A 23469-nucleotide genomic window follows, 5' to 3' on the forward strand; every position below is an offset into this window, starting at 1 on the left:
ATCTAGATGGATTGGAAAAGACGTGCAATTTGAAAATTCCACCTTCAATTCCTAGCTTGCACTATATAAATAGTAGTGACCTCTTAATTTTCATACATCGATCTCATCTGCAATTATTATTGTTGTATTATTTTCTCCACCATGGAGTCACCGATAATTACTATCAAAGTTATCATTTCATTCTTTTGCTCGTACATGCTTTTGTCGTACTTGCATCTCACCACTTTGAACCCTACTGCCTTTGCTTTGGACTGTCAGTTTCCAGCCGTCTTTAACTTTGGGGACTCTAATTCAGATACTGGCGGATTGGCCTCATCCCTTATTGCACCAACCCCTCCTTATGGTGAGACATTTTTTGGTATGCCGGCCGGAAGATTCTCAGATGGCCGTCTCACAATCGATTTCCTCGGTATGTGTATTTGTTCTTTAACTACCTTACTTATTTCATAGTTTTCTCTTGCTTCTACTTATTTCTTATGTGGATGAAATTACTTCTTGTTTCCAAACTGTTTCATTGATGATCTTGAAACTTAAAACAGTTTATCTTGAAACATATATACTTTGTTCTAAATTATTAAATTAGTATTTCTTTTCTCATAGAAACGCAGGATTATATACTTTTTTTTAATTAATGTAGGGTTTTTGACTTGGAATCTCTTATACACTCTAAGATTAAAGTTTGGAGAAGTATTCATCAATTTACTCCCTGAACTTGTAGGGATTGGCCAATTTCCCCCTCAAATCTCATAATTAGTCAATTTGCACCCTACTATTAATTTTTTTAATTTTCCATCTATTCTTCCGTTAAGTAGGTATTTGCATGACTGCCTTTAAAGGACAAAAAAGTCATTTTCCCTACACCTTCTATCTTCTTCATTTTCTTCGAACTTTCTTTTCTTCTTCCTTTTCTCTTTTTAATTTTTCATCTATTCTTCCGTTAATTATGAGAGTCGATGGGAGAAATTGGCCAAAATTAAAGTTAAGGGGGAAATTGGCCAATGATCACAAGTTCAAGGGATAAATTGATAACTACCTCAAGTTTGGAAGAAGAAAATCGAACTTCAACCATGCGTACATGTATAAAACGAATCCAAAAGCAAAATATTATTGTCTGAAACCGTGGAGCCGGTTGCCTTTCTGTTGAATCCAAAAGCATAGTTTTCTTGGTGTGGCCCATGTTAAAAGGAATCCATTGAAGTTTATACGCTTCTCAATTGTTTGTCACTTGCCATAACTTAACCTTGATGGGATGAAATTTTTTTAGCATGTAGGTCACATTAGAACATAATATTATTAACTCACGTGTTATAAGATAAGTGTATAACATAATTTATATGTTATGAATTTACGAAATAATATTAATTAATAAATGTACTAAGAAATATTATATCAATAATACAATTCCCTGGTGTATCAGTCACTCAAAAAAAATTTCATATATATTCATGACCAAAATTTTTATTAAAGGCCTCACTACAAAGTTTCCTTTTAAACTTTTGAAGTTTTTTTCACTTTTTATCTTTCAATTGTTTTTTTTTCCAAAAAAATGATCACCTTTGAACGTTTCTTAAAATGATAAATGATTATTTTTTAAGGTTATTTCACTGAAAGCATTTGTGTTTACTTTGACGAAATACTGTCTATGTATTGACCACTTCTATCTAGAATCCTAATCTCTCTTTTTCTTCCCATCCTAATATCTCTTTTTCTTCCCATCAAGTTGATAATTTGAATTTAGAGATTTTGTTTTCTAATCCTGCTCATTTTATCCATTACAAGAGGCCTTTGAGGTCTACAAAAAATGCACGGTCCTGTGTCGGTTCAAGATGTTTTGCCATAGTGGTCCATAAGGACACAAAATACTAGCCAAATTGAATTTGTAGTTCATCACTAGTTTTGTCAATTCTCGCACCTAACCCCAACGTGGGACCAACCAACTTTATTGACTTAAGACCATCTCCAATTCTGGGCTAAATGCTATTTTTTAGGTTTTATTCCCTCCCCCCCCCCCCCAAAATCCAACCCAACCTATGTGAGCACGTCCCGCAAAATTATGATTTTTATAATTTTATTACGTGGAATTTCAAAAATGCCCTTTGAGGCATATGTCTTGATTTGTGTTAATCGCTTGTCATGACACGTAAGACTTGATTTCTTGGCATACTCTTGTAGTACTCGTCGCTACGGACGCATGTGCGCAGGCGGTTCGTGATTTGGAGTTATATCGAAGAAGATATTAACGTTTAAAGTTTGGGACATTTTGGTAATTTAATTAATTGTGGTAGAATTTCAGTTTTGGAGAGGGAAATTATAGGTTTGGGCGCTGCCTAGTTAGAGAGGGGATAGGTGGACTGCCCAATCAGAAAGAAAAGAAAGAAGAAGGGGGATTGGCTGCCCAACCAAGGAGGGAGGAGATGGACCAATCGGAATAGTGAGAGAAGGGAAGGACCAATCAGAATTCAGAGAAATGAGGGAACGGAGGTGCGGGGGATCCCTGACCCGTGGGTGTGCGACCCGACCCGATCGGGATCTCTTGCTGTTTCCGGTGGGTTTCCACCCATTTTTCCGACGAATTGAACCGCCTAACCACTTGGGAAACACTCTAGGACCTATCCTTTATCCTTCCCACCCCAAATTTGGTGATAATTGGCCTCCAAATTAGCAAAATCGCACAGGTGGGTGCGATGAACCCTAGCCTTCGATTCTCTCAATTCTGAAATGATTTCTTTCAATTTCCACCACCCATGGCATCCTCTTGAGGCCTAGAACAAAGCCCAAGCAATGGTTGGGACGGCGGAGTTGATTTGAGGACGGATTGAGCACACCCAAAACCTAGGGTTTCCGACGGGTTTTGTTGAAATTGGAGGCCTTGCTGACCGAATTGGCCTTGGCCACAGGTATGAAAGTTGCTCTTCTCATTAAGATCTTCATTTATGTAAATTTTGGTAATTTTTTGAAATAGTTAGATTTTCCGGCGAGCCGGGGCGGCCGACCGCCACCCACGGCGGCGCGTGCGGCGGCACGTGGCCAGTGGGGCGCCAATGTTATTTTTAAGTTATACTTGATGTCTTGAGTTCAGTTATGATAGTGGTTTAATGTTAGTTGATCATTTGGACTTAATTTCGATACGATTCATAGTTAGGCCAAAAGGTGAATCGACGATCCAACCGTCGGATCGTCACCAAACTTTGATACGTAGTAGTACGTAATATTTGAGGATTATAGGAACTTACAGATCAGGTATCCGATTTACGGATCTTTCGGAATTGGAGTTGTAAGTTCATAAAATAAAAGGTTAACCGCCACTCGGTTTTGGAAATTGGCGGAGATCCGACCGTCGGATCGTAACGAAATTTTAGTACGTTGTTCTAGAAGCTTAATTTGTACCTTGGGAAGTGACAGATCGGAAATCTGAGTTTTGGATCTTTCAGATTGAGTTATGTGGGGTTATGACCCTACCATCGAACTTAGTCGACGGTTGACCTTTAATCAACGGGTCTCGCATTATTCTTGAATGCCCTTGTGGATGTGTGTTATGTGAATTTCATATTCTATGGATAAGAGTTCTGAGACGTGGTTTGATAACTGTTTTAGGAGCCGAGCGTTCGAGACGCCTTGGTTCTGATGTAAGGGAGTCGTAGCGCGGACCCCAGGTGAGTGGGCATTTGTTTTCTATATATATCTATATACTATTGATTTTCCCAAAAATCGAGTTAAATGAAATGCATTATGAAATGAGTTTTGAAATGCCATGCATAGAAATTATATGAATTATATGATTTGGTGTATGATGCATAACAAAAGCCAACCAAGTGTATAGCTCTCTGTAGAACTTACTTGCTGGTGGACTTGGATTGTCTGCCCTCCTAGTTGTGGTGCCCTTCCATGCCCTCCTATTTTGTGCGGTCACGGTTAAACCACGTCAATATTTTATATTTTAATTATTTTTTGTCTTATTATCTCATTAAAAAATTAATATAAAATATTGACGCTGCTTAACCGTGACCGCACAAAATAGGAGGGCATGGAAGGACACCACAACTAGGAGGGCAGACAATCCAAGTCCCTTGCTGGCCTTGTAGAACTGGACAATACAACTCACGAGTCACAACTTAAACATGGACATGTGTCCTTTCATGGGTCAACTTTTAGTTTTATCTAGATGGATTGAAAAACTAGATGGATTGAAAAAGACGTGCAATTTGAAAATTCCACCTTCAATTCCTAGCTTGTGCTATATAAATAGTAGTGACCTCTTAATTTTCATACATCGATCTCATCTGCAATTATCATTGTTGTATTATTTTCTCCACCATGGAGTCACCGATAATTACTATCAAAGTTATCATTTCATTCTTTTGCTCGTACATGCTTTTGTCGCACTTGCATCTCACCACTTTGAACCCTACTGCCTTTGCTTTGGAGGACTGTCAGTTTCCAGCCGTCTTTAACTTTGGGGACTCTAATTCAGATACTGGCGGATTGGCCTCATCCCTTATTGCACCAACCCCTCCTTATGGTGAGACATTTTTTGGTATGCCGGTCGGAAGATTCTCAGATGGCCGTCTCACAATCGATTTCCTCGGTATGTGTATTTGTTCTTTAACTACCTTACTTATTTCATAGTTTTCTCTTGCTTCTACTTATTTCTTATGTGGATGAAATTACTTATTGTTTCCAAACTGTTTCATTGATGATCTTGAAACTTAAAACAGTTTATCTTGAAACATCACTATATACTTTGTTCTAAATTATTAAATTAGTATTTCTTTTCTCATAGAAACGAAAGATTATATACCTTTTTTTTTAATTAATGTAGGGTTTTTGACTTGGAATCTCTTATACACTCTAAGATTAAAGTTTGGAGAGGTATTCATCAATTTACCCTCTGAACTTGTAAGGATTGGCCAATTTCCCCCTTTTACTCTCATAATTAGTCAATTTGCACCCTACTGTTAATTTTTTTAATTTTCCATCTATTCTTCCGTTAAGTAGGTATTTGCATGACTGCCTTTAAAGGACAAAAAAGTTATTTTCCCTACACCTTCTATCTTCTTCCTTTTCTTCGAACTTTCTCTTCTTCTTCATTTTCTCTTTTTAATTTTTCATCTATTCTTCCGTTAATTATGAGAGTCAATGGGAGAAATTGGCCAAAATTAAAGTTGAGGGGGGAAATTGTCGAATGATCACAAGTTCAAGGGGTAAATTGATGACTACCTCAAGTTTGGAAGAAGAAAATCGAACTTCAACCATGCATACATGTATAAAACGAATCCAAAAGCAGAATATTATTGTCTGAAACCGTGGAGCCGGTTGCCTTTCTGTTGAATCCAAAAGCATAGTTTTCTTGGTGTGGCCCATGTTAAAAGGAATCCATTGAAGTTTATACGCTGCTCAATTGTTTGTCACTTGCCATAACTTAACCTTGATGGGATGAAAGTTTTTTAGCATGTAGGTCACATTAGAACATAATATTATTAACTCACGTGTTATAAGATAAGTGTATAACATAATTTATATGTTATGAATTTACGAAATAATATTAATTAATAAATGTACTAAGAAATATTATATCAATAATACAATTTCTTGGTGTATCAGTCACTCAAAAAAATTTCATATATATTCATGACCAAAATTTTTATTAAAGGCTTCACTACAAAGTTTCCTTTTAAACTTTTGAAGTTTTTTTTCACTTTTTGTCTTTCAATTGTTTTTTTTCCAAAAAAATGATCACCTTTGAACGTTTCTTAAAATGATAAATGATTATTTTTTAAGGTTATTTCACTCAAAGCATTTGTGTTTACTTTGACGAAATACTGTTCTATGTATTGACTACTTCTATCTAGAATCCTAATATCTCTTTTTCTTCCCATCAAGTTGATAATTTGAATTTAGAGATTTTTTTTTCTAATCCTGCTCATTTTATCCATTACAAGAGGCCTTTGAGGTCTACAAAAAACGCACGGTCCTGTGTCGGTTCAAGATGTTTTGCCATAGTGGTCCATAAGGACACAAAATACTAGCCAAATTGAATTTGTAGTTCATCACTAGTTTTGTCAATTCTCGCACCTAACCCCAACGTGGGACCAACCAACTTTATTGACTTAAGACCATCTCCAACTCTGGGCTAAATACTATTTTTTAGGTTTTATTCCCTCCCCCCCCCAAATCCAACCCAACATATGCTAAATGTGTAGGCTAAAAGCTAAAAACTAAACAAAAGCCAGATTTAACCCAGGAATAGTGGGGCTGGCCCACCATATATGTGTATTTTATTTAGTTTATATTTATAAATTCATTGAATCCAACGGTTAAAATCTAATTTGATGAAATTCAACAGTAAAAAAAATATTTAAAGGTTCAAATTTAAATCTAACGGCTAAAGTAATTAAAAAAAATCTTTTATGTGTTTCATATTTTTTCATAGTGTTTAACGAGTTTCATGGTGTTGATTCGTGATTTTTCAATATTTGTCAGAATCTAAATATTTTTAGGTTAAAATGTTCATAAAATTAAATTATGATAGTCTACATAATTTTTTCTTTTAAAAAAGTTACTTTAAGAAAAAAATTAGCCTAAATTCATTCTATAATAATCTGGAGCTAAAAATTTAGATCAGAAGGGTTGAAGCAGAAAAACTGTTTCTGGGCTAAAACCAAAATTTTTTGAGCTAAAAATTTTAAATTTTAGCGCAAGGGTTGGAGATGGTCTAAGTGACACTACCCCTAAAATTCTCAGAGTGAAAAATCAGACGTAATCATCCCGATTATTCCTCAGATATAGTTGTAAAATTCTTTTCTTTTCTTTTTTAGAGTTTTATCTATTCAATAATTTTTATTTTTTGTGCTGTGGTGGTTGTCTGATAAAGCTTTTGTGGTTCAGCAAAAAGTGTTGGCCACCCTTTTCTAAGCGCATATTTGGATTCACTTGGGACCAACTTCTCGTCCGGTGCAAATTTTGCCACTGCAGCTTCCACAATCAGGCTGCCCAATAGCGTTATACCAAGTGGTGGATTTAGCCCTTTCTTCCTTGATATTCAGTACATGCAGTTCATGCAATTCAAATCCAGATCACGACTCATAAGGCAAAGAGGTAAACTACTAAAACTTGAATGTGTTGCTGTATCAATGCGTGTTCCAATTTGGATTAATATCTACTGATCAAGTTAATAACCACTTCTTTGATAAAAGCAACATTTACATGAGTGGAACCCATATAAGTAGGATTCCCCCTTTTTTGGTGGTTAGTATATGTCGTACAAACACAATTACAGATAATGACTAGGGTTTTGGAACGAAATTTTGTTTTTTGAGCTTTGGGCATGTTTACATATAGAGAATAAGAATTAAAATAATTTTTACGTTTATTAAAATATGAGTATGAGAATCATTTCACTTTTTAATTCTCTCATGTGTTCAGTAGCACAAATATAATTAGATAACTGTGTCTTTCTTTTTGAAACCCATAATCAAATACCTAAACATCTAGAAGTAGAGAGCAACTAGAGGGGCTAGTTGTGATCCTATTCCTCTGTCCTTACTTCCCCTATTTCTATGTTTTCTGATTCCTTTCCTCTTGGATTATGTTAAGTAACCATGCCCTTCATGTTGATTTCCAGGAGGAATATATGCAAGTTTACTGCCCAAGGATGAGTACTTCCCCAAAGCTTTATACACATTTGACATTGGTCAGAACGACCTTGGGGAAGGGTTCTTTGCAAACAAGACTATAAAGGAGGTGAATGCATCTGTTCCTGATATAATCATCAAGTTCTCAACAAATATTCAGGTAACCTTTGAAAATAATGACCTAATTGGTGGGTTTTTTATTGTTGCCTTAATATGTTTACCCATCGATGATCATCAAGATAATGTTGTGATGTCACAAAATGTAGAAAATATATGACTTGGGAGCCAGATTGTTTTGGATCCACAACACTGGGCCAATTGGCTGTCTCCCTTACATTTTAGCTAATTTTCCATCAGCTCAAAAGGACGAGGTTGGCTGCGCAAAGTCTTACAATGAAGTGGCTCAGTATTTTAACCACCAACTGAAGGAAGCCACAGTTCAACTTAGGAAGGATCTTCCTTTGGCTGCATTTACTTACGTGGACATATATTCTGTCAAATACTCTCTTTACAAGGAGCCAAAAAAATATGGTAAGCCGCCCAAACTGTATGATATTTATACACATAACATACCTGCATTTTAGAGGCCTCCCTTGTTAACTTGAATTCACCATACGTTACGATACGCAGAGAGAAATGTTGCATGGAATAGGTGCATTCAAGTTTTTCTGTCAGTTACGTTGGATGGCTAGGACTTGAAATGTCCTATCAAAATGGTCGACTTAACATGGTACGACTAGATTAAATCAAACATTTTCACATAGTAGGAGGTAAAAAAAAAGTCACCTCTGCTAAGATGTAACTTTATAAAACTTAGACGAGTAATGCTATTTTTACCACCTAATATAATGTACCACAGTTCAGTACCATCTAATGTTACAACTGAGGGGAACAAGCCACATCAATACAAAATTATCTTGTGGAAAATGAGGTGTATAATCCCTAGGGTTTGGTTGGTTGGACTTATATTTGCGTTAGTGTATTATATAATATGATAAGTGATGTGTTAACTATCAGTTTTTCATAACAATTGAGAGCACACCTAAAACCTAATCGTAGATTAGAGAAATTTCATTAATGTTATTTATTTTCCGTTGTATGAATCTTTCTTGAAACTTTTTCAGGGTTTGAGTTCCCACTTGTTGCTTGTTGTGGGTTTGGTGGGAAGTACAACTATAGCAGTAGTGCTGGATGTGGAACAACAGTTACAGTCAATGGAAGCCAAATATTTGTTGGTTCGTGCAAAAGCCCGTCAGTGAGAGTGAATTGGGATGGCATTCATTATACTGAGGCAGCTAACAAGTTTGTTTTTGACAAAATTTCAACTGGAGCATTTTCAGATCCACCCCTTCCCTTAAAACATGCATGTCACAGGATTTAGACTAATTAAAAATTAATTAAACCATAAATAAGTACTCCCGCAGACGCATGCATGTGGAAAACTGGAAATCTTTTATGGCAATAATGTTCTACCTTGTATAAGCTACTTTGAGTCGTTAAGGTAGTAGGTTAGAACCACAAAAAAAATAAAGGCTCCAACATTCAGTACTGTTGTAACTATATTGGAAACTCTTATGATGAGTATACACTTGCCCACTTGTATAAGATGTATCAGGTTCATCCTTAAGGCATGTAGTTTCCAAATGCAGATAATTTGATATAACCTTCACTTTTAGTTTGAAGTTTATTGAGAAAACGTATTTTACTTGAGGCTAAATAAACATCTACCGGCTTATTCGCTTTGCACACGAGTTTTAGGCGCAATTAAAGTATGAAAGATAGCAAAGTTATTTACATGCCTTAAAACAATCCGTCTCCAACATCTTCAACACTTGTTCGACCAAAAAAAAACATCTTCAACACTTGTGTCAGGTGATCAGGTTTTGGCTCAACATGAGGTCAGATCAAACTTGATGTACTCTTATTTTACATCACATAGACCCAAGTCAATTGTCTAACAAGTGTTTCAAACCAACGTATTCCATGTTATGTAGTAATCGGGAAGGGACCATAAACACCTGAATGAACCAAATCCAAAAGGAAATTCTCTTTTGTTAAAACTTAAAGGGTACGAAACACAATATCTTTTAGCTAAAGTGCAAATATTAAATTTTAACTCAGAGTCTTGAACACCATTAAATAAAGACGGATGCAACTTATGCAAATATTCAAAAGATGCATGCCCAATTCAACAATGCCACAACCAACATCTTCTTAACGTGCTCGTTGTTACTACTGCAAACTTGATGTACTCAACCGGATGCCACATCGTCAACATAGTATAGCCCCCTTCTCTTAGTGCCATGCTGAATGATTGCCCAAGTCTAGATATCTTGAAGTAGGCAAAATGTAGGAAACATTAATAAAATACAATCCAATTGCTCAGTAACTTGACCAACTGTCAATAAGTGGTTCAAAAAAGCAAGAATTAACAACCTACGGTGTAAAGATAAAGTGAGAGTTAAGGCAATAGAGTCGGCCCCTGTTACTGGGACAACATCACCATTAGCCGTAACAACACTCTCTTTAGGAGGTGTTGTCATATACTGAAACAGGGATTTGTCATATGTGGATCAGTTGCAACGAAGTCAACAATCCCACCGCATCTCTATCCACAGATGCAATTGAAACCTTACCAAGATTACCTGTGTCATCAACAATATCATAGAGAGAAGATAGTTGGTCAATAAGTGACAAGACCAGTTCAGGGGTCCTCCTTATTACGGCCAGCAGATATTGCTGCAACTCTCGTACCACTATCAGCTACTTTGGCTTGTCCCATACGAGAACTCCTTTCAGCCTTTACTGGACGAAACTTTTTTGACAACTTTCTTTATCATTCCTTTTTGAACACTTTCTTTATTATTAAGGATATGTTTTTTTAAATCAAACCCCTTATGGGGTGTGACTGCATTTTCCTCTGTGTATGTGTTCAGGAAACCGAAGCAGGGGCACCATGGAAATGAGGGTTTCATTCCGACTCTCGATGAGGTAAGCAAATCATTAGCAGAAATAGTCTCCTCTGATGACCCTTCAGGCTTTATCACAAGTGTGTACAAAATTGGACGCCGTGTGGAGATCTTTTGTACGTCGAATATACAATTTCCCCAGGGCATACACAGCAGGGGACATTAATGAAATTCAACACTCTGGAGCAAGGACAAATGTTTCTTTCTAAACAGATGAATCTTGAAGACCAAATTGCATTACGGCCAGAGAGATATGTGGCCGGTTGGGAAGAAGCCAAGGGGATCCCAACAAGTATGGCACAAGTATCGCACAAGTATGGCACAAGGTCAATCCCAACAAGTATGGCACAAGGATTCTGATGATCTCTGTTATCTCATCGATCAAATATATGAAGGTCGGTAGTTGGACGAGTTGACGACTGTTCGTATAGAAAAGTACAAGTCTTTCCTCCAAAGTTTCACAAATTCTGTTAATATTCGTCATGAAGGCGGGAAAATCAGCAACATAAGTTTGGTGAGGTTCTACATGTTCAGTAATTCAACCTTCGGGAGTATGATGACTGGCAAAATAAAGTGGACAACCATGTCGTTTTCAAGGCTGTGAAAAATTATCAACAGAACAAACGCCGACTCCGCCAAGGTAGGAGTCCTCAGAATTCCAATTCCCGTTTATACAACTGCAGAAAGTTGGTTATTGTATGTGCACAACTGTATGAAGCACTACTGGGAACATGCAAAGCGGTTACAAAAGGTGAGTCTCATCACCCTACAAAATTAATACCTACTTGTCAGCATGCATCTTCTAACTTTTTCTTTTCTTTTAAATGAACAGAAAGAACATGGACCAAGTCGAGTACTGGAGAAGTTGACAAAGCTGTTTCCTACGCTGATTGAAGACATGTATGCGGGGTTGGCCCCGGCCCTATATGCTGATAAAGTTAGACATCCTCGGTTCATGTCAAGGGAGATCGTGGGAGGGGTAATCGCGGCATGAGAAGCGCACATTTCAAGGAGTTCGAAAATTTTAATGAATGGCAGTTACTTTTTGAGTAGATTCTAGTTCTTAAGAATTCATGAGAATTTTCATGAGAATATATTTAAGATCTTGTATATCTATATAATCCGTAATTAAGTTGAGAGGAACATATATGCATATGATGATGATTGTGCAACGCATTTTCAATATCACACACTCCAGTTTAGGACTTTCCAAATAAAAAAGAAACTAAGCAACTCCCAAACTCCAGTTTAGGACTTTCCCAATACAAATGCATGAATCTACACTGAAAAAAACTCGCTGACAGGATTAGATAGTGTAGTCATACATTGGTCAAGCACCAAGACCCAAGATTTGATCTCATGACTGGCCACAAACAGTTTCTTCATTCGAAAAGGAACAAATGACTCAACCACAGAAATTAGGTGGGCATTTGAATACAAGTCAATGTAAAATGCAGGTATTCCATCAATACTTCGATACGATTACAGAACAATATCAATACAAGCTTATGCAGGAGATTTAAAAACACCATTAGAAAAAGAAATGACCAAATCAAGCAGTACCAGAAGATACCAGAAAATCTATAGACCGACGATTTTACCACTCAATCGAGTATCAATTAAGGCAATTCATCAAACAGGTTGTGTGCATAAGAAAGGAGGTGATCTTACCTTGGACCAGGACCGGTACTGGATAAGGCCAGAAGAGGCAGAAGCCTCGCGAAGCTAAGAGGGGGCGATGAACCGTTTACCGACGCAGATGAGGCCGTGAGTCGGAGAGGCGCAGAGCTTGTAGCAACATTTCTACCAATAGTTTTATGCAGCAAACCAGAAAGAATGATGCAAAATTAGGAGATGATTAAGTGATTAATTGATACCAACCACAATCGAGAAGATGGGTGGTGCGGGTGCCTGGTTGAAACCGTGGAGGGGAGGGGACGACGCACGCGAGACGGCGAGAGAGAATCGAGTTCGAGGACTCGAGTGACAGAGTCGAGGTCGAGGACGAGGTGACCTAAACTAACTGTTAAGATTGGATGGAGAGATAATCTCTTCAATCTCGTCCGTCCATTGCAATTACAAATGGGCCGGTCCGGATACCCGTTTTTCTATGATTTTCAAAACCGTTTTATTTTAGTTTATTTTACTTTATCAATTATTTAATTATTTTTATTTAAAATTCGTTTTTATAATTTTAAATTTCAAAATCAACATTTTCCAAACTTTGTTTTAAACAATTAATTAAGAGTTCGTTTTAAATACAAATTTTTCATTCAATCCTTGTGGTAAGAGTTCGTTTTAAATACAAATTTTTCATTCAATCCTTGTGGAAAATTACCTTGCTTAAGCTGTTTATACTACAGCTACCTTGTTCTCTTGTAAATATTTTTAAGTGTTTTTATCCATACTTTTGCAGGTGGTAAAAATTCTATCAGGTTGCTAATAAAAATGTTTGCCTCTTAAGTTTAAACCAATGTAAAGTGTTTTTGGGCTGAAGCATGTCTAAAGAGTGTGTGATAATAAAAAAGCTTTGCTATTTTGACAACTTGGCAGCAAGTAAGGCACCTCCTTCAACAATCCCCTCGCTCGGATTCCTGGGGGGCCTCCCACTATATGCTACAATGTTTTGGTACCAATCAACTTCATACCTTCAGGGACCGGCTAAAGGATTAGTGTTAAGATACCCCTACTGAAGCATAAGAGTTTTTCTCTAACAAAGAGGCTAATCACAACACAACACATGCCAACATCATAATAACGCTCCCAAAGTCCCACATTAACCACAAACTAAAGCATGCGACTTTGCCCAACTATAAAAGACGACCATTCTCCTTCAATTAATCCTTAATGTCATTATTCTACTTAATTTGTTATAAGGACTCACTAATGATGATTATGGTTAAACCCTTGTATCATATAAAATCTACATTATTATGAGAACTCCTCTACCCTCGTGAACGTAGTCCTACTTAGGGTGAACTACGTACATCTTGTGTTTATTTCCTATCTATATCTCTTTACATATACATTTATGACTGAAGCAACCTTGTGAAGGTCCTCGACATTTTACGTTGTTCCAAAGTCAATCTGATTTTGCATATCAACAATATAGTTAGTTTTTTTTCTCAGGGGTGTGAGAAGAATTTTACGTAGAATGAGAGCCTTCACATGGAGCGTTTGAGTTGTTTGTTGAATTGAAGAGCCTTCTCACAATGTTAAATCACTATAAATAATCACTTCTATTTGTAGAGATGAAGTACCTGATGGTTGAGTCTGTTAGTTTTTTTTCTTAGGGGTGTGAGAAGAATTTTACGTAAAATAAGAGCTTCAAACATAGCGTTTGAGTTGTTTGTTGAATTGAAGAGCCTTCTCATGATGTTAATCATCAATCTAAATCCATGAATCAAACAATCAAATAACTAAAGTACTCATAATTAGGGCTTCCTCTTAGCCTTAGCTAAGAGTTTAGAACCCCATGAACAAAGAATTCATAGTAATTCTCATAAGGAAATTTTGCATAAAATAAAATTAGAGAAAAAGAACCAAATTGCTGCCGCTTTGTACCACACCAGAAGAAGCCCCCTTCCCTTTACTGCTTTTTTTTTTTTTTTTTTCTTCTTCCTTTTATACGTTGCACACCGTGAGAATTAATAAGAATCATGGCCCTACATGTCAAGCCCACTCCAAGTCTGATTTAGTTTCCTTTCAAATCCCTCGTCAATGCTAAACTCCCAACTGAAGCAAAAACAACTTCAAACACGTCAAAACTATTTCCTTTTCTATCTCACTTTAGTCCTCCTATTTCTTTTGAAAAAAAAAACAAAAATCAAGAATGCCCAATCCATTCTTAATGCATTTTGTGGTGAATTGTTTTTAATTCAAACCCCTTATGGGGTGTGACTGCATTTTCCTCTGTGTATGTGTTCAGGAAGCCGAAGCAGGGGCACCATGGAAATGAGGGACTCATTCCGACTCTCGATGAGGTAAGCAAATCATTAGCAGAAACAGTCTCCTTTGATGACCCTTCAGCCTTTATCACAAGTGTGTACAAAATTGGATGCCGTGTGGAGGATCTTTTGTACGTCGAATATACAATTTCCCCAGGACATTAATGAAATTCAACACTCTGGAGGAAGGACAAATGTTTCTTTCTAAACAGATGAATCTTGAAGACCAAATTGCATTACGGCTAGAGAGATATGTGGCCAGTTGGGAAGAAGCGAAGGGTACTTTTATCCCGATAAACGAAAGGATCCGGTAAGCCACGCAACAATCCCCCCTCCTCTCAACCTCGAACACTATGTCCTTGCCTCGTCACCCATCTTGATCATTGGATAAAAAGTCACAAGATGGAGAGTGCGCGTACTTCTAATGATTTTGGCATTCAACATTCTAGGGTTAGTAATCTTTTATTTGACATCTCCTCTTGTTAATGGCTACCTATGCTACTGGACATTACTTATTCTCAAGTATTACATTTTTTTTGTATTTGTAATTGCACCCATAAATATTACTAAGGCTCTAGCTGATTGTCCTCATATCCGTGGTAATCTTCGAAATGGAGTCTGTATCACCGAGCAGAATCATGCATATGTGTGGAACTTTCCTTAGCACGGTATGTACAACTTCATTCTTTAGCACAAATCATTTGAGAATTCGATGATCGAACTTGATGCATGGATGCTCATTTAATCACTGTCAATTTTTTCTTGTCTTTTTTCACTAAAGGTCAATCACAACAAGTATGGCACAAGGATTCTAATGATGTCTGTTATCTCATCGATCAAATATATGAAGGTCCGACGTTGGACCTTCAAACAGTCGTCAACTCGTCCAATCTCTGAGAATGAGAGCCTTCACATCGAGCGTTTGAGAGCCTTCACGTAGAGCATTTAAGTTGTTTGTTGAATTGAGGAGCTTTCTCACGATGTTAAATCACTATAAATAATCAATTCTATTTACAAAGATAAAGTAACTGATGGTTAAGTATGGAGCCCAATTTCAACCCGCATGTACTTAACATAAATTGATCCACTGTATTTGATCTTTGACGTGGCTTCAACCTTGAATTTGCAAATTGTTCCCACCAACCCCATTTTTAATTGGGTCAGCGCAGGTGTCATTAACTAAAAAGCCTTATCAACGTACTCAGATGTCATCCAAGAGATATCATATTCATATGTTCTCATGGAACTCCTTAGTCACCTGATCAACATTATAAAATACCCTGAGATATTTTTGATGGGGAAACTCGTGAGCGAGGCTGCTCGATGACAAGTGTACCGATTATTTATATGTTGTTTATATTATCAATACTTCAATTAACTAGTAATTTATATTTTATAAATATTAAGTGGAAAGCAACTGATAACGTCTTGTGCGAAATATGGTAGCTCAATGAGAAAAGTACATATGAAATGAAAGATCAAAACAAAGTATGAAATGTAAATGACTGAATGAAAATGACTCAACCATTTATTTATTCCTATCTATCCGGAGCACTAGAGGAATTAGCAGAGGACCATCCATTAAAAAATGACTCAACCATTTATTTATTCCTATCTATCCGGAGCACTAGAGGAATTAGCAGAGGACCATCCATTAAAAAATGACTCCACAGAAGTTATCTTTCTGTAACTGTACAACCAAAGATTTGCCATCTCTCTAATAAAACAAGAATATCACTAGACTATAATATTAAATGATAATTTTCTTACTTTTTATAGTTATGAGCATTTATATTCATTTGTAAGTGAGAAGTCTTAACTTGACCCCCATAAATGACGAATTCATAAATATTTAATTCTGGCTAGCCTATTGTTTGATTTAGTCCAAATCCCCTAATGTGGAAATCGATGTATAAATAAAAAAAACAAAGTGATATTCGCATACTCATTTAGCCTCTTGAAAAGGAAATCATTGAACAAAAAGCAAAGAGAATAATATATAAGAAGAAAACGGTGACTAAAAATCACATCCATGACTAAAATATCAATATGCATACCAGATTTATACACCAAGTTTGTTTTTTTTTTTTTTTTTTGGTTAATACACCAAAGTTTCTTTATCTCATATGAAAGGGGCAGAACAACAACTATGTAAGGGGCAAAACAATCACCACCCTTCCTTACAAGCTCTCGATTAATGCAGAGACCATGTTCATGTTATTTTTTCTTTGAGTACTCTTTTCTTTGTTTGTAACCTTAATGTTGTTTTGATCTACTCAATTGTAAAGCTAACAAAAAAAGAGGGCAAGAGTCGAGAAATACAGTGAAAATTATTTGGAATAAAATGCATATATTTCTTGTAAAAATGAACCTGTTGTTATAAATATGTAAAAGTTAGAAAGATAACCTTTATTAGTGACAGGAACGAAACAGGTGTAAAATATCACACTGAAGCTATAGCACAAGAGGATGACAAATAAAAGAGGGAGGAATAGATGATGTTATTGATCTTTCTTTCGTTATGTATATCACACTGTCCTTTAACAGTAGTTGGAGCGCTCTATTTATAGAGCAACTCCGTATTATTACAGTTTGAAATTTACAATACATCTTTTGAAAAACAATCTCCTTCATTTCCAAAGTCCACATCTCAACACTGCCAATGTTGAAAATCCAATATGTGTGTTTTCAACGTCACTGTGGGCATTCACTAACCCACCAGCATTTTCAACACTCCCCCTTGGATGCCCACATATCAACATCAGTTGCCTTGTTAAAACCTTGCTTGGAAAAACCCAGTGGGAAAAAACCATAGCGAAGGAAAAAGAGTACAACTTTACCTGGATTGTTGATATAGTGTTAAGTATGTTTATGTTGCCTCGTTAAAACCTTGATAGGAAAAACCTAGTGGGAAAAATCCTAATTGAAGGAAAAAGAGTACAACATGCATGTATCATGGATGCTCCCCCTGACATGTATCTCCTTCTGATTCCGCATTCTCCAAATTTGGTTGTTTGGTAAGTCGACGTAATCCGATACTTTGCACTAACTTTTGAAACGTGCATTTCGGTAGGGCCTTGGTGAACAAGTTTGCCAGATTTTCATTGGAACAGATTTGTCTGACTTCAATAACTTTAGCCTTATGAAGCTCATATGTGCTGAAAAACTTTGGAGATATGTGTTTAGTTTTGTCACCCTTAATGAATCCTTCCTTCATTTGGGCAACACAGGCTGCATTATCTTCATGACTGACAGTTGGATTGTCTGTCTTCAAAGTTAGACCACATGAATTCCGGATATGATGGATCATTGATCTTAACCAAGAACATTCACGACTTGCTTCATGTAAAACAAGTATTTCTGAATGATTTGAAGATGTAGCAACTAGTGTTTGCTTTGTTGAGCGCCATGAGATTGTTGTATCTCCATTCTTGAACACATATCCAGTTTGTGAGAGAGCTTTATGCGGATCAGAGAGGAAACCATCATCTGCATATCCAGTAAGGATCTGGTCATTTGTGGATTTCTCTGAGTAGAAGAGACTCATGTCTGTTGTCCCACGAAGGTATCGCAATACATCTTTGACACCCTTCCAATGACGAATTGTTGGAGCAGAGCTATACCTTGTTAACAAGTTGACTGAAAAAGCTATATCTAGTCTAGTACATTGTGCTAAATATAATAAAGCACCTATTGCACTCAGATATGGTACTTCTGGACCAAGGACCAGTTCATCATCTTCTTTTGGAAGGAATGGATCTTTCTTAATGTCCAGAGAACGAATGACCATTGGCGTGCTAAGTGGATAAGCCTTGTCCATACCAAATCGCTTCAGGATTTTTTCAATGTAAGCTGATTGGTGGACCAAAATTCCACTAGCACAATGCTCGATCTGCAGGTCGAGACAAAATTTTGTTTTTCTAAGGTTTTTCATTTCAAATTCGCTTTTCAGATATTCAGCAGTTTTATTGAGCTCTTCAAGGGTTCCAACTAGGTTCATATCATCAACATATACTGCCATTATAGCAAATCCAGAGTTTGATTTCTTAATGAACACACAAGGGCAAATGACATTGTTGATATACCCTTCTTTGATCAAATACTCACTGAGACGATTATACCACATTCGTCCAGATTGTTTCAGCCCATATAATGATCGCCTTAATTTGATCGAGAGCATACCTCGTGATTTGTTAGTTGATTCAGGCGACTTAAGTCCTTCTGGGACTTTCATATATATGTCAGTATCTAATTCTCCATATAGATACGCGGTGATGACATCCATAAGTTGCATGTCAAGTTTTTCTGAAACCACTAAACTTATTAAGTAACAGAACGTAATTACGTCTATTACAAGAGAGTATGTCTCCTCATAATCAATTCCAGGTCTTTGCGAAAAACCTTGTGCAACGAGTTGTGCTTTATATCTTGCAATCTCGTTTTTCTCATTGCGTTTCCTTGTGAATACCCATTTGTAACCTATTGGGTTTACACCAGGCAGGGTTTGGACTACTGGTCCAAAAACATTTTACCTTTTCAAGGAATTTAATTCTGCCTGGATTGCATCTTTCCACTTAGGCCAATCTTGTCTTTGCTTACATTCATCAACAGAGCGAGGCTCAATATCATCACTTAATATGATTTCAGTGGCTACTGCAAATGCGAACATATCGTCGATGATTATTTCATTCTGATCCCACAATTCATTAGTACATTCATAATTTATGGAGATTTCTTTGCTTTCATGTACTGCTGTCTCTTCAGGGACATGTGTCTCATCAAGGACATTTTATTTTTCTGGAAGTCCAGAATCATGAATTGTAGATTTGTCATTCATTTTCTCTTCCTGAATGATTTCATTTGGATTCAACTGTGCCCTTGTCTTTCTCTTTCGAGAGGCTGAATTTTTTGAACCTGGGGGTCTACCACGCTACAGGCGTGCACCAGATGAATCATTCGCTGCCACTTTATTTTGTCCAATAGGGACAACAATTCTTGCAGGTGCATTTGCAGCTGGTATATGTGGTTTTGTTACTTTCATAGCATCATTAAATTCATCTGGCATTTGATTGGCAATGCTTTGAAGATGAACAATCATTTTCACTTCATTTTCACATTAAGTGCTACATGGATCAAAATGAGACAAGGTGGGAACAACCCATGTCAGCTTTTTCCGTTCTTCTAGAATGGTCTTTTCTCCCCCTAACGACGAGAAGACTGTCTCATCAAAGTGACAATCAGCAAAACGAGCTGTAAACATATCACCTATCAATGCTTCCAAATATCTAATGATAGATGGTGAATCAAAACCCACATAAATTCCCAGTCTATGCTGATGTCCCATTTTAGTGCGTTGCGGGGGTGCAATAGGCACATAAATAGCACAACCAAAAACTCGTAAATGTGAAATGTTTGGCTGATGCCCAAACACAAGTTGTACTGAGGAGTATTGGTTGTTGGCTATAGGTCTCAATCGAACCAATGATGCAGCATGTAAGATGGCATGTCCTCATGCAGAAACTGGCAATTTTGTTTTCATGAGCAGAGTGCAAGCTCTTAACTGAAACTGCTTGATCAATGCATCTGCTAGACCATTTTGAGTATGGACATGAGGAACAAGGTGTTCAACATCAATGCCCAATGTCATGCAGTAATCATCAAAGGTTTGAGACGTAAATTCACCAGCATTATCAAGTCGGATTTACTTAATGAGGTAATTTGGGAATTGTGCTCGTAACTTAATTATCTGAGCAAGAAGTCTCGCAAAAGCTACATTCCGAGTAGACAAGAGACAAACGTGTGACCATCTGGTAGATGCATCAACCAAAACCATAAAATATCGAAATGGTCCACAAGATGGTTGAATAGGTCCACAAATATCCCCTTGAATTCTTTGCAAAAATGATGGGGATTCAACATCAACCTTTAGTTATGATGGTCTATTACCAACTTCCCTTGAGAACAAGTTTGCAAGGGTTATCATTTGTGATAGCAATATGTTTGCTCAATAATGGATGTCCATTAGAGTTGGTAATGATCCTACGCATCATGGGGGATCCTGGATGACCCAGACGGTCATGCCAAAGCATGTAAACTTTTGAATTAATGAAGTTCTGGTTCACGATAGTATGTGATTCAACTGTCGTTATGTATGTATAATACAATCCACTCGACAAACCAAGCAACTTCTCCAATATACGCTTCTAGGTATCATTGGAGGTAATGCATAGATACTCCACATTTTCTGCACTTTTCGTTTCAATGTGGTATCCATTTAAACGTATGTCTTTGAAACTCAACAAATTTCAAGTAGATTGAGTAGCATACAACGCATTTTGTATGGACACTATTGTTCCATTTGGTAACATAATCTGGGCTTTCCCTGAGCCTTCAATTACATCTGAAGGTGCTGATATTGTTGTTACCCTTACTTTTGTAAACATCAATCTTGAGAAATACTTTCAATCTCGAAATATTGTATGTGTAGTTGCACAGTCTGCAAGACAAATATCTTCGCCATTTCTCATGTTTTGAGAATGACGATAGTTTTTATCCATGCTCTCTGAGTAAGGGAATCAGAGTTGGAAGCAAGTTATAACACGAAATTTACATGCCATTTTTATTGAATCTAAAATGCTAGTTTTAGACTATAAGTTCAACATAATAAAAATACATCAAACATAAATGATTCAGTCGGACCGATACACTTCATTCCCCATTTCCACAATGAAGTCTGAAACATCTAGGTGAGTTGTGTTCAACTGCCCTAATAAGTCGCACACTAGATCAGGTATATCCATTGGTTTAGCCTGGTCGAGAAAATTAGTCTCGACACCCTTCTCCTTGAGCGAGGCTTGATATAGATCCACCAGATGTTTTGGGATACGACAAGTACGCGCCCAATGCCCATTGCCATCACAACTGTGGCAGACTCCTTCAGAGTTCCTGGGAGCATTGTTCATGTGAGCTTTGCCTTTGTGGCGATTCACATTTTTAAAACTCTGGCCTAAATTATGCCTTGGAACCTGGTTATGAAACTGACCACCATGGTTCTTGCCTTTCCTGTTCCACCGACCATGCTTGTGGCCATGTCCTCGTTTATGATTATCACCACTAGAGGATGTAGGGTTCACTTCGAGGGAAGCAGCACTCACTTCTGGGAATGGTGCAGATCCAGTAGGTCGGGACTGATGATTTTTCATCAGGAGCTCATTGTTTTGCTCAGCTACCAAATGCACAGATATCAGCTGGTTGTATTAAGTAAAGCTTCGTGTTCTGTACTACTGTTGCAGGAGCACGTTAGAGGTATGAAATGTGCTGAAAGTCTTTTCTAGCATATCTTCCTCAGTAATAGTATCCCCACAGAGCTTCATCTGAGAGGTAATTCTGAACAACGCAGAATTGTACTTAGCTACTGACTTGAAATCCTGGATCCTTAGGTGAGTCCACTCAGAGTGAGCCCTTGGAAGAATCACCGTTGTCTGGTGATTGTATTTGTTTGTCAATGTCTTCCAAATGGCTAACGGATCTTCAACCGTTAAGTACTCGTTCTTTAGTCCCTCATCAAGATGGCGACGATTAAAGATCATGGCCTTCACCCAATCTTGAGAGGATGAGCTGTTCTCTTCCCTGATGGTATCTCCAAGATTTCCTGCTTCCAGATGGATCTTGGTATTTAGTACCCAGGTAAGGTAATTCTTCCCAGTAATTTCTAGGGCAACAAAATCAAGCTTCACCAAGTTCGCCATTTTCTTTTCTAAAAGAAAATGAGATGTGTAAGAACTTGCAATAATATGTATTCCTGGTAGAATATAGTGTTAGAACTTCTGGTTCTTACAAAATTTTCATTTTGATCTTCAGGCCAAAATGATAAGCACTTGAAACTTCAGGCTCGAGATTTTCAAGATGAATGAGGAGGGCGATTATACCACACCATTCTCATTGAAATAATATAACATAGGATGAGCAATTATTCCGCACCACTCCAGTAGCAGGAAAAATTTAAATACGCATAGCAGGGTGGGTGATTATACCGCACTACCTAAAATTGCAATGAAATTAAATAGCAGGCAAATTTAAATATGTAGGGTAGGGTGGGCGATTATACCGCTCCACCTAAAATTTGCAGTAAAATTAGATCTGCAGTTCAAGATAGGCAATGATACCTCACCATCTTGGATCGCAATAAGATTAAATTTGCAGTTCAAGATGGGCGATTGTACCGCACCATCTTGGATTGCAGTAAAATCAACATAAATAAATACTGGGTTAGTAATCAAGATCAACACCAAACAAGAAATCTAATATATATGTAACTGTTAGGTTGAGAACTAGAAGCAGGCATGGAGCAAACAGTTCGTCACGAGGGTATATCGCGCAGTTGAGGCAAAGGAAGAAGATGAATAGTAAAAACCTTAGAGGAAACATTTTTTCCTTTCTTTTGTTGGGTGAAGAGAAATGAAAAAATGGTTAGGTTTTAGAGACTCGCGCTGATAACATGTTATAAATATGTAAAAGTTAGAGAGATAACCTTTACTAGTGACAGGAACGAAGCAGGTGTAAAATTTCACACTAAAGCTATAGTATAAGAGGATGACAAATAAAAAAGGGAGGAATAGATGATGTTATTGATCTTTCTTTCGTTCTGTATATCACAATGTCCTTTAACAGCAGTCGGAGCGCTCTATTTATAGAGCAACTCCGTATTATTACAGTTTGAAATTTACAATACATCTTTTGAAAAATGATCTCTTTCATTTCCAAAGTCCACATCTCAACACTGCCAATGTTGAAAATCCAATCTGTGTGTTTTCAACATCATTGTGGGCATTCACTAACCCACCAGCATTTTCAACACCTGTTTCAATAAAAATGCTTTTCCTTTTTGGGTGTGTTTGTTTTGGGGGGAAATGGGCTTGAGAA

At 37.1% G+C, this 23469-nt stretch overlaps 2 protein-coding genes and 3 long non-coding RNA genes across 7 annotated transcripts; 3 read left to right on the forward strand and 2 right to left on the reverse strand.

Moving 5' to 3' along the window:
• The first annotated feature begins 102 nt into the window (after nt 1-102).
• Nucleotides 103-9306, forward strand: LOC103454106 (esterase-like). Of its 2 annotated transcripts, none has more exons than XM_070813687.1 (5): nt 103-409; nt 6886-7095; nt 7622-7791; nt 7898-8162; nt 8756-9306. In XM_070813687.1, the coding sequence occupies exons 1-5, from the start codon at nt 142-144 to the stop codon at nt 9010-9012; spliced, it is 1170 nt and encodes a 389-aa protein (XP_070669788.1). In that variant the 5' UTR covers nt 103-141; the 3' UTR covers nt 9013-9306. The 2 variants fall into 2 exon arrangements, with proteins under 2 accessions (XP_070669788.1, XP_070669787.1); XM_070813686.1 differs by lacking the exon at nt 103-409 and adding an exon at nt 4254-4585.
• Nucleotides 2756-4225, forward strand: LOC139192175 (uncharacterized). The gene is made up of 3 exons (XR_011576103.1): nt 2756-2897; nt 3595-3653; nt 4019-4225. It is a non-coding gene; the product is annotated as an uncharacterized lncRNA (long non-coding RNA).
• Nucleotides 9307-9716: 410 nt separating the features above from the next.
• On the reverse strand, nt 9717-12689 carry LOC114821497 (uncharacterized). 2 transcript variants are annotated; one of them, XR_011576104.1, is made up of 2 exons: nt 12272-12689; nt 9717-11277 (listed from the first exon to the last, which is right to left on the reverse strand). It is a non-coding gene; the product is annotated as an uncharacterized lncRNA (long non-coding RNA). The 2 variants fall into 2 exon arrangements; XR_011576105.1 differs by having other exon boundaries at nt 9971-11366; nt 12272-12616.
• Nucleotides 11211-11652, forward strand: LOC139192176 (uncharacterized). Its single transcript, XR_011576107.1, has 2 exons — nt 11211-11351; nt 11433-11652. It is a non-coding gene; the product is annotated as an uncharacterized lncRNA (long non-coding RNA).
• Nucleotides 12690-21236: 8547 nt separating the features above from the next.
• LOC103454107 (uncharacterized) lies at nt 21237-22295 on the reverse strand. The gene is made up of 2 exons (XM_070812973.1): nt 21846-22295; nt 21237-21794 (listed from the first exon to the last, which is right to left on the reverse strand). The coding sequence occupies exons 1-2, from the start codon at nt 22293-22295 to the stop codon at nt 21237-21239; spliced, it is 1008 nt and encodes a 335-aa protein (XP_070669074.1).
• Between the last annotated feature and the right edge of the window lie 1174 nt (nt 22296-23469).

Source organism: Malus domestica, chromosome 15 (assembly GCF_042453785.1).
Source record: "Malus domestica chromosome 15, GDT2T_hap1".
NCBI classification, from domain to species: domain Eukaryota; kingdom Viridiplantae; phylum Streptophyta; class Magnoliopsida; order Rosales; family Rosaceae; genus Malus; species Malus domestica.

Excerpts from the sequence above, each read along its gene's own strand:
- LOC103454107 (XM_070812973.1), bottom strand. The coding sequence starts at position 22,295 with ATGGCGAACTTGGTGAAGCTTGATTTTGTTGCCCTAGAAATTACTGGG. Across the intron at positions 21,795-21,845 it reads GCACATTTCATACCTCTAAC|CTGATATCTGTGCATTTGGT; the intron begins GTGCTCCTGCAA and ends TAATACAACCAG.
- LOC103454106 (XM_070813686.1), top strand. The coding sequence starts at position 4,315 with ATGGAGTCACCGATAATTACTATCAAAGTTATCATTTCATTCTTTTGC. Across the intron at positions 4,586-6,885 it reads TCTCACAATCGATTTCCTCG|CAAAAAGTGTTGGCCACCCT; the intron begins GTATGTGTATTT and ends TTTGTGGTTCAG. Across the intron at positions 7,096-7,621 it reads ACGACTCATAAGGCAAAGAG|GAGGAATATATGCAAGTTTA; the intron begins GTAAACTACTAA and ends GTTGATTTCCAG.